This window comes from Equus przewalskii, chromosome 1 (assembly GCF_037783145.1).
Source record: "Equus przewalskii isolate Varuska chromosome 1, EquPr2, whole genome shotgun sequence".
Classification (NCBI taxonomy): domain Eukaryota; kingdom Metazoa; phylum Chordata; class Mammalia; order Perissodactyla; family Equidae; genus Equus; species Equus przewalskii.
The window spans coordinates 97,845,543-97,861,071 of record NC_091831.1 but is presented as its reverse complement, the minus strand read 5'-3'; the positions used below and the strand labels follow the sequence as shown (position 1 = coordinate 97,861,071).

Sequence of the window (15,529 nt, the reverse complement as noted above, 5' to 3'; positions counted from 1 at the left end):
GGGTTCGGATCCTGGGTGCAGACATGGCACCGCTCGTCAGGCCACGTTGAGGCGGCATCCCACATCCCACAACTAGAAGGACCGGCAACTAAGATATACAACTGTGTACGGGGGTGTTGGGGAGATAAAGCAGAAAAGAAAAAAAAAAACAATTGGCAACAGTTGTTAGCCCAGGTGCCAATCTTTAAAAAAAATAAAATAAAAAAATAAAATAAAAATAAAGTTAAAAAAAAAAAGCAAATAGCTTAACATGCTGACAGCCCAGAACTTCCTATCTTTAAGTCATTTCTTTGAATGATTTTTTTTTTATGTATATGAGATAATAGAAACTGCATATTGGCCTCTGCACCTAGTTCCCGGCACAGAGCTCCTGAAACCCTTGTAACTTTCTAAGTGATAAGAACACTAGGAGCATCTCTTGTTCTAACATTTATCTTTGACCCTGTCCCCAACACAGGACTCCTAAAACCTTTGTAAATTCCTAAGTGAGAAGAGTAGGAGGAGCATCTTTTGTTCTAATGAGGCATCTCTGGGTGGCCTCCTGGAGGGCTCCAGGATGGGGGCTGGCCACCGGAAAGACCAAGCCAAGATTAGAAGCTTGGAATTTTCAGCCCCAACCCCCATCCTGCAGAGAAGGGAGAGGGGCTGGAAATGGAGTTAATAATTGATGATGCCTATGTGAGGAAGCCTCCAAAAAATCTCAATAGCATGGGGTTTGGGGAGTTTCCAAGTGGGTGAACACACCCACATACTGGAAGGGTGACACCCCCCAATTCCACCGGGACAGAAGCTCCTGTGCTCAGGACCCTCCCAGAACTCGCCTTATGTGTCTCTTCATCTGGCTGTTCATCTGTATGCTTCATCGTATCCTTTAATCAACCGGTCAACGAAAGTTGTGTTTCCCTGAGTTCTGTGAGCTGTTCTAGCAAATGAATTGAACCTGAGGAGGGGGTCGTGGGAAACTCCAATTTGTAGCCAAGTCGGACAGAAGTTATGGGTAACCTGGGGACCGACTACTTGTGATTGGCCTCTGAAGTGGGGTGAGAGCAGTCTTGTGGGACTGAGCCCTTAACCTGTGGGATCTGACACTATCTCCAGGTAGATAATGTCAGAATTGAGTTAAATGGTAGGACACCCAGCGGCTGTCAGAGACTGACTTGGTAGATGTGTGGGGGAAACCACCCCCGATGCTGTAACTGGGTCCTAGACTCATTACAACGTGTAAGTGGGAAGCACATACATATTACCCAAAAGGAGATAAAAAGAAACGTAGATTCACTCTTCAACCACCTAAAATCAGCAAATCTCAGAAGACGACTTCGGACCAGCACACGTCACGTAACTGTTAAATAACAGAGCAGATGCAAACACAAGCCACTTAACTCTACAACCTGCCAACCTCGGCTCCATCCCTTCCTTACACTGTCTTTGTTGTCCTCATATCTGAATAAAAGTTATAATACTGAATGTGGTATTGCATAATTGCATGTGCTGCTTCTATTTCATATTTCTCGTGTGAGCTCTATTTCTGCCTTTAGAATAAAACTCACTGAGTGCCAAGACTTGCCTGCCTTGCATTGCCATAGACCAGAGGGAACACCAGGCACGTGGTAATGTTCAGCGGTTTTTAAAAAAATAATGAATGAAGAGTTTAATTAACAAAGGAACGCATTCCTCTTCTCTTGCAGGGGACCAACTGCTTGATATTAAGCGGGACTGAGCCTTCGCTGCTAACATTTCCCCAGACACTTTTTTCCCCAAGTGAGACAGTTCTGGACGAGTGACCCAGTAAAGCACAACCCTTGAAGGCAGCAAACTTTCATCTTTCTAAAAGCTCAGGAAAGTGGCACAGCAGCACCCAGATATTTTTGTTACCTGGTCTAGGGACACTTCCTTTATTTTCCGAACTGATTCATTCAATTCCAGGAAGAAAATAAAATATTCTATGATTTGAGGCCTGAATTTGGGGTCGGGAGGGGGGTTCTCTTTCCAAATTCTTTTCCTGGAACATCAGCTAGGACTCAAGTCTAGAGGCGTCACTTTCACTCTCTCTTTAAAATAAAGGAGAGTCAAGAGAATGAGAAGACAGGTTGCAAACTAGGAGACAACATTTGCAAAAGACACATTGGATAAAGGCCTGTTATCCAAAATGTACAAAGAACTCTTAAAACTCAAAAATAAGAAAGCAAATAACCTGGTTTAAAAAATAGGCCAAAAACCTTAACAGATGCCTCACCAAAGAAAATACACACATGGCAAATCAGTAAATGAAAAGATGCTCCACATCATATGTCCTGTGGGCAATGCAAATTAAAACAACAATGAGATACCACTACACACCTATTAGAACAGCCAAAATCCAGAACATCGACCACACCAACGCTAGTGAGAATGCGGAGCAACAGGAATTTTCATTTATTCCTGGTGGGAACGCAAAACGGTACAGCATTCTGGAAGACAGCTTGGCAGTTTCTTACAAAACCAAACTTATTCTTACCATATGAGCCAGCAATTACGCTCCTTGGTATTTATGCAAAGGAGGTGAAAACTTATGTCCGCAAAAAAACCTGCACAGAGATGTTTATAGCAGCTTTATTCGTAATTGCCAAAACTTGGAAGCAACCAAGGTGTCCTTCGGCAGGTGAATGGATGAATAAACTGTGGTCCATCCAGACAATGGAATATTATTCAGCTCTAAAAAGACATGAGCTGCCAAACCATGAAAAGACATGGAGGAGACTTAAATGCACATTACTAAGTGAAAGAAGTCAACCTGAAAGCCCACATACTGTATGAGTCCAATTACATGACATTCTGAAAAAGGTAAAACTTTATGAAGACAGTAAAAAAATCAGTGATTTTCAGAGGTTGGAGTAAAGGAGAGGGATGAACAGACAGAGCACGGAGAATTTTAAGGGCAATGAAACTACTGTGTATGATACTGTACTGACAGACACATGTCATTACACATTTGTCCTAACCCACTGAATGTACAATACCAAGAGCGAACCCTAAGCAAAAGTGAAATACGGACTTTGGGTGACAATGACATGTCAGCACGGGTTCATCAATTGTAACGAATAGGCCACTCTGGTGCGAATATTGGTAACGGGGAGGCCATGTGTGCATGGGGGCAGGGACATGTGGGAACTCTCTGTACCTTCCTCTCAATTTGGCTGTGAACCCAGAACTGCTCTAAAAAATTAATTCTTAAAAAAAAAAACACACACACACAGAGGAAGAGGAAAGAGAGAAAGACCTGGTTTAACACATGAATAGAAAAGAACGTTTCACCAGCCAAGGTAGGGTAAATTGACCTTAAAAGCCTCCAATAAATAATTTTGAATGAAAGAAATGTGCAGTGTCACCTGAGAAAATCTAGTCCTGAATTTGGGCGGTTCATCATTATCAAGCAATCAGTTTAGTAATAATAACAACTTCAGCAATAATAATAACAGGTATCTTGAGCACTTGTGATGTATAGGCACTGTTGTAGGCAAGTTAAATGCTTTAAACTCATTTAATCCTTACCAAAACCCCATGAAGTAGATACCATTAGCATCCCCATTTTGCAGAGAAGGAAACCAAGGCTGAGCAAGAGAAGCTAAGTAACTTTCCTAAACTCACCCTACTAAGAACTGGCAGAGCGAGGATTCCAGGCCAGGCAACCTGGCTCTCGCATCCATGCTGCTCCGTTAGCTCACTGCAACTATAATTCCCTGCAAATGCTCCAAGGGAGAATGTCATAACACAAACGAACAAGAACTAACACGTGTTTAGCAGGCATGGCATGCAGGTTGCTTTACCAGCTTTATCTCATCCAGTCCTCACAACAAATGTATTATAACCCTAATTCCACATACAGGAAAACTGAGAATTAGAGAAGTCATGATTTGGCCAAGGTCACTAGCTGATAAATTACATTGCCAGTTTCCAAACCTTAGCAGCCAGACTCCAGTGCCCAGATCATTATTCCCCACACCACACTACCTCTCTGTTGGAAGCAATCTATGGTGCTCTAAGCAATCTATGGGGCGCTTAATGACATGGAGAGAAGACTTGTCCCATGGCATGACTTCTTTTCCAAAGACCATGCACAAGAGAAAGGCAGTATGGTGTAAGAGCACAATGAGCACAGACTTTGACATCAGACAGACCTGGATTGAAATCCCAGCTCCAGGAAGTACTGTGTGACCTTATATACAGCTCTCTGAGACTGTTTCCTGATATGCACAAATGGGATAAAACTCTTCTAACCTCTCTGGTGACTATGAAGGTCAGATGAGACAGCAAGTGGAAATGCTGGCCCCAGGAGACCCTTCAATCATCCACCTCCCCGGATCTAGCTAGACATTCCTTTCCTCGACCACAAAGGGGATCCCACAAGCATATAGGAAGTCCATCTCTGCTCAGTTAGTCTCACTGCCCGTCTTGGGCTGAGCCATAGCATCTTCTTGGCAAAGGCTCCAAGCAAAATTGCACAAATGTGGGCTCTCCAGACTAGGACCACGTTCCCTCCACACCCAGCATTCACGCTGGGAGCCAGCAGGAGCTGCCACAATGCTGCAGCTCTGTCCATGAGGCCGCCAGGCACCAGGGCGGAAGAGAGATGGCGGGGTTTGGGGGGTGGGTGGGGTATGAAATCATTACTGACATTGCCTATTTGGATTAACAGGGACCCAGGGTTTCAGCTGAGATATCACAAAACAATACTGCCTTGGAAATGTTTAGATCAACTGGGGGCAGTTTGTTTTGATTTGGGGTATGTTTTATTTTGCTTTGGGTTTTGCCCTTTCAAAAAAATCTATTCAAGCTTAAAGGCATCTAGCAGAATTTTTTAATTAAAAAAATAATTAAAATAATTTTTTAAAAAACCAACTAAAATTCTGTTGGTGTTTAAAAACTCTGGGTGATAACCTTGCTTCTCAAGTCGTTCCTTCTGTTTATATATACTCAGTCTCTTTTGGTTCCCTAATGGTCATATCTGACACAGTTTAATCATTTTAAATGGCCATTTGGTTAAATAGGAATGGATAAAACAATTTTTAAAAGCCCCCAGGAACAAGTTTTTATGCAGACGTTTTCTTTATTTTATATCCCAAGCTTATTTACAGTGGCTCTAAATCAGGGGCCAGCAAACTACAGCATATTGGCTAAATCTGGCCCTCTGTTTTTTTTTTTGTGAATAAAGTTTTATCGGAACACAGTTATGCCCATTTTTTTACATGCTGTCAGTGGGTGCTTTTGTGCTACAGAGGCAGAGTTGAGTAGTGGTGACAGAAATTATCTGGGTCTGCAAATTCTAAAACATTTATTATCTGGATCTTTACAGAAAATGTTTGCCAACCCCTGCTTTAAAGCAAGTAATAGGGACCAGAACCACACAAGGTACTTCATAGCACTTATCTCTACAGTAATTAGGTCAGTCTCTGTGTTTGTTAATGCCTGTTGTCCTGCTGCATGTAAGTTCTTTGAGCGGCAAGGACTATGTCTATCTGGTTCAATATTTTCTCCCCAAGGGCTGAGCACAGAGACTAGCACACAGTACACAATTAATAAATATTAGTTGAATGAATGAACTCAGTTGCCAGATAGATTTTGAGTTCTTGAGGGTTCTTAAGATCCTGACTCATAGTAAGTTCTTAGAAACTGTATGTTTGCTAAACAATCAATTGCTTGGACTCTAAATCTAGAGAATGGATATGTTTTACAGGACATTTAATGACCAAGACAAACCCTTGTCTATAGTATGGTGACTGTATTTTACACTATACCATTTGTGCCCATCCCCTTTCTAATTTCACAAAATCCTTTCTGCCTCATGCCCTGATATCTGGTTCTTGGCTCTGATGTCGCTAGTCTCATCATTGATTTGCAAAGCTGGTCCTCCATCCTGAGGAATCCATCTGTGCTTCACAACGTGGCTCCCAACTGCCTGCAGGGCTTCCATGAATGTGCTCAACCCAGCATTCAACCCCGAGGCACATGGGCATTCAGCCCACTAACACTTATATGCAAGAGAAACCAGGAGCAGACACCACTGGATTCTGGAAGGAACAAAGAGAAGGACTGAGTAGAAGAGACCTCTGGCTTGCCACTCCCAAAACGTTTGTCATTTGAATATGGAAGATTGCTCAATATGAAGAAGAGAGAAATTGGACTCTCAAGGACACAACAAGATTTGGAAAAAGAACTAAGAGCTTGAGAGTAAGACACACCTGGGTAGGAATCCAAGCTCCAATACTTACTAGCTGTGTAAACTTGAGCCAGTTAATTAATTTCTCTGACATAAAAACACCTTAATGGCAAAATGGGTGTAAAATGATAACTTTGCAAGGACATTGTGATAGATTTAAGGTGTTATACCAATTTTACTACTCTTTCCCCTTCAAATTTTAATGCCACCAAGAGAAGGATCTTTGGAAATTTCTACTTACCAAGCATTCCTTTCTTGGAACTGGACAGACACATATCCTTCTCTGCACTGGGCAAGACAAAACTCACCACGAACACCTCCACCCCATCGGCCATCAAAGCCAAACCCAAGACGAAAAAGAGGGTCCACTGGAAGCGTCCATGGCCGCACTCATCAATAATGGTCTCATACTGGTGGGCCAATTGCTCCTCATCTTCCATCCTCTCAGCCATTAGGTCTGCCTGGCCTCGAAGGCCATCTGCCCTGGAGGGTGCCATCTTGGCCTGCTTGGCCTTGATGTCATCCGGGTGAGGGATGCCCTGGTACTCGCCCTCGTAGATTTCATCCTCTTCATCATGGCCCTCTGTAACATCACTCTGTGCGTCCTCTTCTGGGTTGGACTCGCTGCCACGGTAATAGCCATCATTGGGAGCATAGCCCTCATAGTTATCCTGATATTTGTAGTCATCCATTCCTTGGTTCCGGGACTGCCTGGTAGCCTCTCGAGCTATATCTCTTGCACCGTGGTAGAGGTTTGGGCTGGTTCGATAACCATCATCCATTATACGTGCAGAGCTTTAAATGTAGAATATGTTCGTGTGACTTCTTGGATGAAAGTGACACCTGTATTCTCCCCCTTGGTCTCTGAAATAGAGCAGATTTATGCAAAGCAACCCAAGTATCCTTTTGCATTCAATGTCTAGTGGAAGTCTGTGGAAAGTTTCAAATTCTGGTCCGGTCTCCTTCAGTGACACAGAGGTGTTATGTTGGGAGATGTTGATTAGAAATGGGTCCAGCTGGTTTCCTTGACAAGGAGCCTGCAGGACTTGGCAGCTTGCTGGCTGGCCTGATTTGTTCTGCTACTGAAGGTTATGCCCTGGAGTACAGAGACGGGAGAGAGAAGAGCGTTAGAAAAGGAGGAAATTCTGACAAGATACCCTCAGAATTAAACAAATACATTTATTAATGCCAGTGCTTGATGTGTAAGGTGGACGAAATCTTGATTAGACGTTGGGATTCACATCAAATGAATGAGAATTGAATCCGTGAGACAAAGGACAAGGGGAGAAGGTACAGGGGTCAGAGACGCCCTTTGAAATGTTGATCAATCCATGAAAGGGGTCAAATCTTACCCAAGAAATAAAATATAAAGTGGACAAGGCATTTTCAATACAAGACAATTTTGTGTTATGGATTTTCTGTTAGAATCTATCAAGCCTTTGGCAACAATGCAGGTTTATTACAGCTCAGCTTCTATTAAGAAAATGCCAGCCTTTCTAACTTTGTTATGTACAATTTTACATCCAGAAATGTGTAGCAAAAAAATATCCAGGACCATTTTTCCCAGCTTACTTTTGAGACTCAGGATTGTGGTTCAAGGGCCACCCTGACCTTGTACTTCGCTTAAATAGGCAAGAACAGGTGCTGAAGACCCAGAGCCAGAGAGCTTAGGTCTAAACTTCCTTCTGCCACATAATGTCTGTGTGACCATTCACACATCTTTCTAAGCCTCCATTTTCTCATCTGTAAAATGGCAATAAGAATAGCACTTAACTCATAAGGTTGTGGGCAAAGTGCTTAGAACAGTGCTGGACCTGCACGTCTATTTAAGCCTGGATGTTACTGTTGCTCTTTTTTCCCTAGTTCCGATTCTGGAAATCAGGACCCAGTATTGCCAGATCTAAGACCCTACGCCATACCCAAATTCCAATCACTGTGTCCACCTGCTGATTCCTATGCCCAACAGACTGGCATATCTGCCCTAATTACCCTTCTAGAATCTCAGTTCTCACAGGTCTGGAGCCACCATTTAACGATGCCTACTGTGTGCCAGAAACTGTGCTGTGTGTCCCATCCCTTATCCCTAACCGTCGCCACAATCAAAAGAAGAAGAAAAAAGTATTTGTCTCTTCATCTTACAGTTGAAGAAACTGTGGTTCAGATGGGGTTAGATCAAGGTCACATAGCTAGGACTCAAAGCCAGGTCCAGTGATCCCAAAGTCAGTTTTATCCACGGCCTCCCCCGACGGTGCTTCTCAAGTGCTGTTCTGAGAGACTGTCACTTTCGATCCCCTGAGGAGCTTTAGAAACGCAGATCCCCAGAGCTTGCAGAAGGGCTGGTTCAAGCTCAGAAATCTGAGTTCTCATACAGTGCCCCAAGTGGCCAGACTCCTCCCATGGCCCTTACCCCTCCCACTCCAACTCTCCCCCACTGCCAGACCCTTGGACACAGATGGATGCTCAGATCTCTTATTGAGGCTGCCAAAAGCCCACTCCCCAGCTCAACCCACCTGCTGATAAGTACACACACCATCAACACTTACGACCCTCCCTGTCGCACTTGAAATCCACACTGTCCTTTCACCAAGCTCAGCAGATGTCACTTCACAATGGACTGAACACCATGCTCTCTGCACAGCAGCTGGAGTCCTGTGCCTGCCCACAGCGCATCCCTGGGCCCTCCGCCCCACACCTGCCTGCCTGGCTCTCCTCACCCTCAGACCCGGACAGGCTCCAGCTCTGGAACTCGTTTGACTCAAACAACACAACGCATTTCTTTTGGGGAATCCCAGAAATCAGTGGTTCTCAAAGACAGGGTGGGCCAGAACCACTTGGGGCAGGGGGGGCTCATAAGAAATGCAAATCCCAGGACCCCTCCTCCAAAGACTCTGAGCCTGCAGAGTGGGGGTGGGGCCTAGAAATCTGCATGTTTCACAGACACCGCAAGGAATCCTGTGGACCGCACTTTGAGAGACGATACCTTAAGAGGCAGCAAAAAATATTTACTCAGACCTGATTCTCACTTTATCCTTCCAGATTTTTCACCATGCCCAGGAAATAAATTTCTACTAGACCATGCTGGCCTGAACCATGTTAGATTAATATTCTAAATCTGTTTTTATTATATCCATTTAGAAACCACAGGAGGAATATAAATCACACGTAAACAGCATGAGAGTTTTGCAGAGGGCTATAAAAAACAAAGAAAGAATGCCAACTGCCTGAGATCTGGTGTGTTATTTCCATCCTGGGGGCTCTGCAAAAATGTCATGAACCAGAAATGACAGATTTGCAATTCCAAAAGCACATGTGGGAAATACCACTCAGGGCAAAGGTCCTGGGACTTGCTCTACGGAAAGCAGCACATCTTCGTCAAAACTGCCCGCGCTCACCTGATCCAGCTAAATGCACTGTTGTGAAAGGCAAGTGCAGTGGAATAAGAAGGATTCACCGCCAAGTGTTGGGTTTTTTTCCTCTTTCAGAAAGGCCAAGTTATTTTCTCAGCAAAGGATTTTCTAGAGAGTATAACTGTTAATCATTTTCAAAGTTATGGGCTGAATCGTGACCTTCCACCCCCGCTAAGAAGGTACGTTGAAGTCCTAAGCCCCAATACCTCAGAACGTGACCTTATTAGGAAATATGGTCCTTATGGAGGTAGGAGAGTTAAGATGAGGTCACTAAGGCGGGCTTTAATTCAATGAGACCGGTGCCCTTATAAAAAGAGGGAATTTGGAGACAGAGACGGACACTCGGAGGCGAGATGATGTGCAGACACAGGAGGGGCCATCCACGAGCCAAGGAAGCCCGGAGGCTCCCAGAAGCAAGGAGAGAGGCCTGGAACAGATTAGGAGGCATCGACCCTGCTGACACCTTGATTGTGGGTCTCTAGCCTTCGCAACTGTGAGACAACAAATTTCTGTTGTTTAAGACACCCAATTTGTAGTACTTTTTTGGCAGCCCCAGAAAACTACTACATTCAACAACATTAACGCTCCTAGTGTTATCAACGAAATAGCGATAATGAAACAACCAGAAGCATAACTATGAACTGAGGACTAAGTGAGCATTTTATAAGCAATCCCTCACTTATCCTCAGAGCCAACAGTGGATGAGATTATTCTCCCCATTTCACAGATGAAAAAACTGAAGACTAAGAGGATTAAAGAATGTGCCCAAATTATCACAGAGAATCAATATCAGGGCTTGCCAGTTTCAAAGAGAATGTTAGGGATGACATACAGTCCCCCTTGGACTGGGACTCCAAGAAGACAAGTCAAGGTCACACACCGAGTTGCCCACAGAGCTGAGATCAACATCAGGCTTCTGAGTGATGGTTCGAGTTTGTTTGCGCATCCTCAACGAACATTCCCCAGGATCTTTGGTGCTTAACGCATTGTAATAGATATGACAGGACCTGATCCCCATTCTTAAGAGGGCTACCCCTCATGAGAGAGTCAGAGTAAAGCAACACAAAGCATCACGCAGTCATAAAAATGATCATCTTAATTATTAACAATATTATCTCCCATTTATTGAATACTGGCCTTGTGGCTTTGGGCCAGGTACTATGCGAAGTTCATCATGTGCTTTATGTCTTTTAACCTGGACCAGATCCTGTGAGGCACGGACTATGACACCCATTTTACAGCAAGCAAGACTGATGCGGAAGATGTTAGATGGATGACCCAGAGTCACGGATAGTAGGTTCTCCCGGGGGTTTCAGAGGACTGGAGGGTCACTATGGGCTGGGATCAGCTGAAACAGCATCCTAGAGGTCAGGGGGATTCCAAGGGCAGAAAGGGGCTCAGAGAAGCAACAACACAGCCTGGAGAACAAGAATAAGCAAAGGCACGGAGGCAGGAATGGCTTCGCTGATTTGGGCAGCAAGGAAGCATCTCCCTACAGCAGAGGATCCAAGAAGGAGAAATTATGGGAGATACAATGGGAAAGTCAAGGGCTCAGTCGGAATGCCCCGCCCAGGGACTGGGAATTTTCCTTTGAGCAGGGGACCGTGAAGGTTGTTAAAATGAGCAGAGCAGTGTGTGATGCAGAGCATGGATCTGGAAAGATCTCCCTAGTGAGGATACGTGTCCTGGTTTTTAAGACAAAACCTAGGGACAGTGAAACCAGGAAGAAGTTTTCAAATGTGTGTGTGTGTGTGTGTGTGTGTGTGTGGGAGGTTAGGCCTGGACAAAGGTGGTGGCCACAAAACTGGGAGAAAAAGGATACAGAAGGACTCCCCCAGGAGAATAAGTGGTGCATACCTGTCAGGCAAGAGGGAGAGGGCAAGAGTGACTGGGATAATGAAGACTCTAAGGAGGCAAATCCTGGACTAAAACTCTTTGCAGCATCCTACAATTGCTGTGTAATTAAGACAAACGAAACTCTTTTTTCAGACTGACCCGCCCTTTTGGTTAGCTGGTAGGATACACAGCAGAGAGGTTGAAGAGCACGAACTCTGGTGTCAGAGGGCCCAGATTCAAATCCTGACTCTGCCACTTCCGATTACCTGTATGCAAGCTACTCATCACCCTGAGCCTCAGTTTTCTTATCTGTAAAGTTGTTGTCATAATAGTGCCTACATCGTAGGGTCCTTGTGATGATCCAGTGAGATAATCCACGGAGAGTGCTTAGGATAGTGCCTGGCACAGATGCGATCCATATAAATTTGATCTTATTGTCATTGTTGTCGTCATTATGATTGTTATCTGATTGAGTGTTGACAATTAAAATGTAGGCAAGATTTTGGCTTTAGCCCAGCCTAGCTCCCCTTGAGATTTAGGGCCCATCTGGGCTGGGCTGGGGAACCAAGTATAGAGAAAAACAAACTGACATTTAGGCATTCATGAAACTATTAGCTCTCAAAAACATCCCAGCGCTGATCTCTTAAGCATCCTCCTTTAACTCTTGCAGTCTATTAACCGCTGAGTTGATGCCACTTGATTCAAAATCATTGTGTGATAAACATTGTTCATAATTAAATATCACAGAGAACAAAGCTAAAAAGAATATTGTAATCAAATGATGTAATGCTTCCCAAAATGGGTTCTGTAAAACATTAGGCCTTGAATACGCTCATGTAAGGGAAAAAAGAATTCCAAGAACAAATGAGTTTAGGGAACATCGCATACGCTTTTCACCATGCTCTTTTGGAGATTCATAATGCACATTGCTATATTAAAGGCTGTGAGAAGACCCGAATAAAAACCTATTTCACATCACAATGAGTTACCAGCATACACCCATCAGATAGCTGCCATCAAGAGACAGGCAGTAGCAAGTGTTGGCTAAGATGTGATCAACTGGAACTCTCATCCATTGCTGGCAGGAATGAGGAATGGTTCAGCCACTTTGGAAAAGAGTTTGGCAGTTTCTTAAAATGTTTAACATACACTTGCCAAATAACCCAGCAATTCCATCCTAAGAATCCACCCGAGAGAAATAAAATCATATGCCCAAAGACTTATACACGAATGTTAATAACAACATAATTTATAATAGCTGAAAACTAGGAAGAATACAAGCATCCATCAGCTGATGAATGGATAAACAGAAGGTAGTCCATCCACGCATCGGCATGACAATCAGCAACAAAAAGAAACAAACTACTGATACCTTCTATGACATGGATGAACCTCAAAAAACATGCCACATAAAAGAAGCCAAACACAACAGGTCACAGAATATAGACTCCATTTACACGAAAGGTCTAGAACAGGCAAATCTATAGAGACAGAAAGTAGATCAGCAGTTGCCTGGGGCCAGAGGTGGGCGTAGAGATTGACTGCAAGTAAACTCGAGGGAATTTGAGCTGGAAGAGTAATGGGAACGTTCCAAAACTGGATTAGAGTGATGGTTGCATAACTCTATAAATTTGCTAAAAATAATTTAAATCTGAGTAGTATTTTATGGTATGTAAAGTAGAACTCAATGAAGCTGCTGTTCCTCCCCTCCCCTTCCCCCAAAATCTATTTAATTTATTGAAATCAGTGTTTCCTATGACCATGGGCCTCTTTTTCCTTGGAACCCATGTTAACATCCATGGAGTACAGCCTCTTCTAAATAGTTAAGTACTGATTTTGTACCTCGAGCCTAAGATCTATTCATCCTAGGATTTTGTCATGTCTTGAAAGCCTATTTGTCAAGCATCTTCAAGTCTGTTTGCACACAGGACCAAGAGCTTTCTACTGGCAGTGACAATTAGGGATCACAGCCTGGTTGTAACCCAATGGGTCACAGCTGGAGGGAGGGATAATTCTGAGCTTCGTCATCAGATTCAGTCAAATCTTGGTGGTATATCAAGAGCCCAGAATGTAGTAACTTTGAAGCAAGCAATAATAGAAGATAGTCTCCTTAGCAAAGATAACAGCATCCTCAGCATCCATCCCTGGAAAGCTGAGCACACTCACTGGCCCCCTTGGCAGGAGTCGGTAGCAGCTGTGTCTTCAGTTGCAATTGGCCTTGATAAGAGATTCATTCCAATGAGTCAAGGCAGAAGAAAATGGCCAACTACCTGAGCTCAGAAGGACTCATGCACCGACACAAGAGATAGCCTTGGGTACTCCTGAAAGTGTTTGGCAGGAATTTAGGGGGAACTGGGGCATGTAGGAGTGAAGCCTGAGAAAATATATTTAAGAACTTTAGTATAATTCTATTTTACGTGAACAAAAGGAAAATCAACAAACTCAAATGGGCATTAATGCAACATCCAATGTGCCAATTAGCTTTGCAGACATCTCTTACTTAATTTCTTAGCCTAATTGTGCAGGTCATGCCGATAGTGAGTACTAAGAGAGGTCAGGGGACTCCATACAAAATATTATCACTGTGTAAGAGAAAGGCTGCTCGACCACTGGAGAGAGGACCTGAATTACAGTCCTATCCTTGCCATCAAGTCCTTGTGGGACCCCAATGGGCCACTCACTTTCTGAAGCCCTCAGTTCCTTGCCTCTAAAGTGAGGGGCTGTGACCAATGACTTCTAAGGTCCTTTCCAGCTCTCTGATTCAATATTTTCTTGTGTATCTCTGACAATGCTTTTGACCATCTAAGCAATATATAAAACATTATTATTATTATTATTATTATTTTAATATCTAGGATAGTGCCTATTTCGAGTTTACAACATTTACAAACTGATTAGCCATTTTTTGGTGATTTGATGGCTCTTTATTCTTAAACATTCAGAATTACTCCAAGAGCTCCCATGGCATTACGCACATAACTCTATTATCACATTATGTTGTAACTGTCTATGCGTCTCTCTGCCAGGAGACTGTGAGCAACTCCAGGCCAGATAAAGCCCTGGATTTTACTTATTTTTTAATTTCCAGCACCAAACACAGTCTTTAAATGTAGACAGTCCTTGAAAATGTTTGCTCAATAAAGGAGATTAATAGTTATTCAGTGCCTGGCTGAAAGCAAGTCAAAAATGACCCATGGGCCGGAGTGGCCCTGGCCTGCTGTAAATAGACCAACTGGTTTACCTTTGTTTAGAAAAAGAAGTCGGATCAGCTGACATCCTGAACACACCACCTTTCACAAGGAGCCATTCATTCTCAGACTTCCTTGCTGGGCTTCTATTAACACTACGTTCCCAGCTGAGATGGCTGGTGGGGGGATGGGGGAAGTGTGGGGGTTCTAAGGACTGCTTGAGTTATTTGTTACCAAATTCTTGCCTATAAAATATGTTTTAACCACCTGCAATGCTTCCTGAAATACACTGCTTGATGTTTCCGGGGTAGGTTACATCAACCTGTGGGCCGAAAATTCTAGGACTTTTCTAGCTGGTACTGGGAGACAGTGTTCTCTGAGGTTTCCAACAATCACTGTCCTTGTCCCACTTACACCAGTGTCTGCTCATGGGTATGACGTTAAAAGTACTCTCCTCTTAGCTGAATCACTCAGTGATTTCTATTGTGTTAAACAGAAAGCTAGTTTCCAAGGAATGAGAAACAATTGATAATTAAATAAGAGCCATACCACGTGATCTTTTTGCAGGGGGAAAAAATTGCTTTTAAGTAACATCAAACTCTTTAAAGTAATGCCAGCCTTAATTGGAATGTTTCAGAACAGTTCTTTGTTTTAAAACACAAAAGCAAGATAATTTATGGAGAAGTATGTTAATCAAAGTATTATTTATAACATCAAACCTGGAAAACAACTCATATATTAAACAACAGGGTAAACAAATGTTAGCATACTTACACAGTTAAATATTATGGTGATATAAAAACTATATTTCTGAAGGACTTATGAAGAAAAAAACGAAAACGATCACACTATAACAGTAGGTGGAAATGCTAGGTAAATCATATATTTACATCATTATGCCA

At 43.2% G+C, this 15,529-nt stretch overlaps 1 protein-coding gene across 16 annotated transcripts in view; it reads right to left on the bottom strand.

Moving 5' to 3' along the window:
* The window catches only part of SV2B (synaptic vesicle glycoprotein 2B), a 194,417-nt gene that overhangs the window by 69,599 nt on the left and 109,289 nt on the right, over positions 1–15,529 (bottom strand). For all 16 annotated transcript variants that reach the window (XM_070618414.1, XM_070618425.1, XM_070618471.1 and 13 more), the window contains one exon: positions 6,438–7,292. In XM_070618414.1, coding sequence (XP_070474515.1) covers positions 6,438–6,978 — 541 coding nt within the window. In that variant the 5' untranslated portion in view covers positions 6,979–7,292. The remainder of the gene's footprint in view (positions 1–6,437; positions 7,293–15,529) is intronic.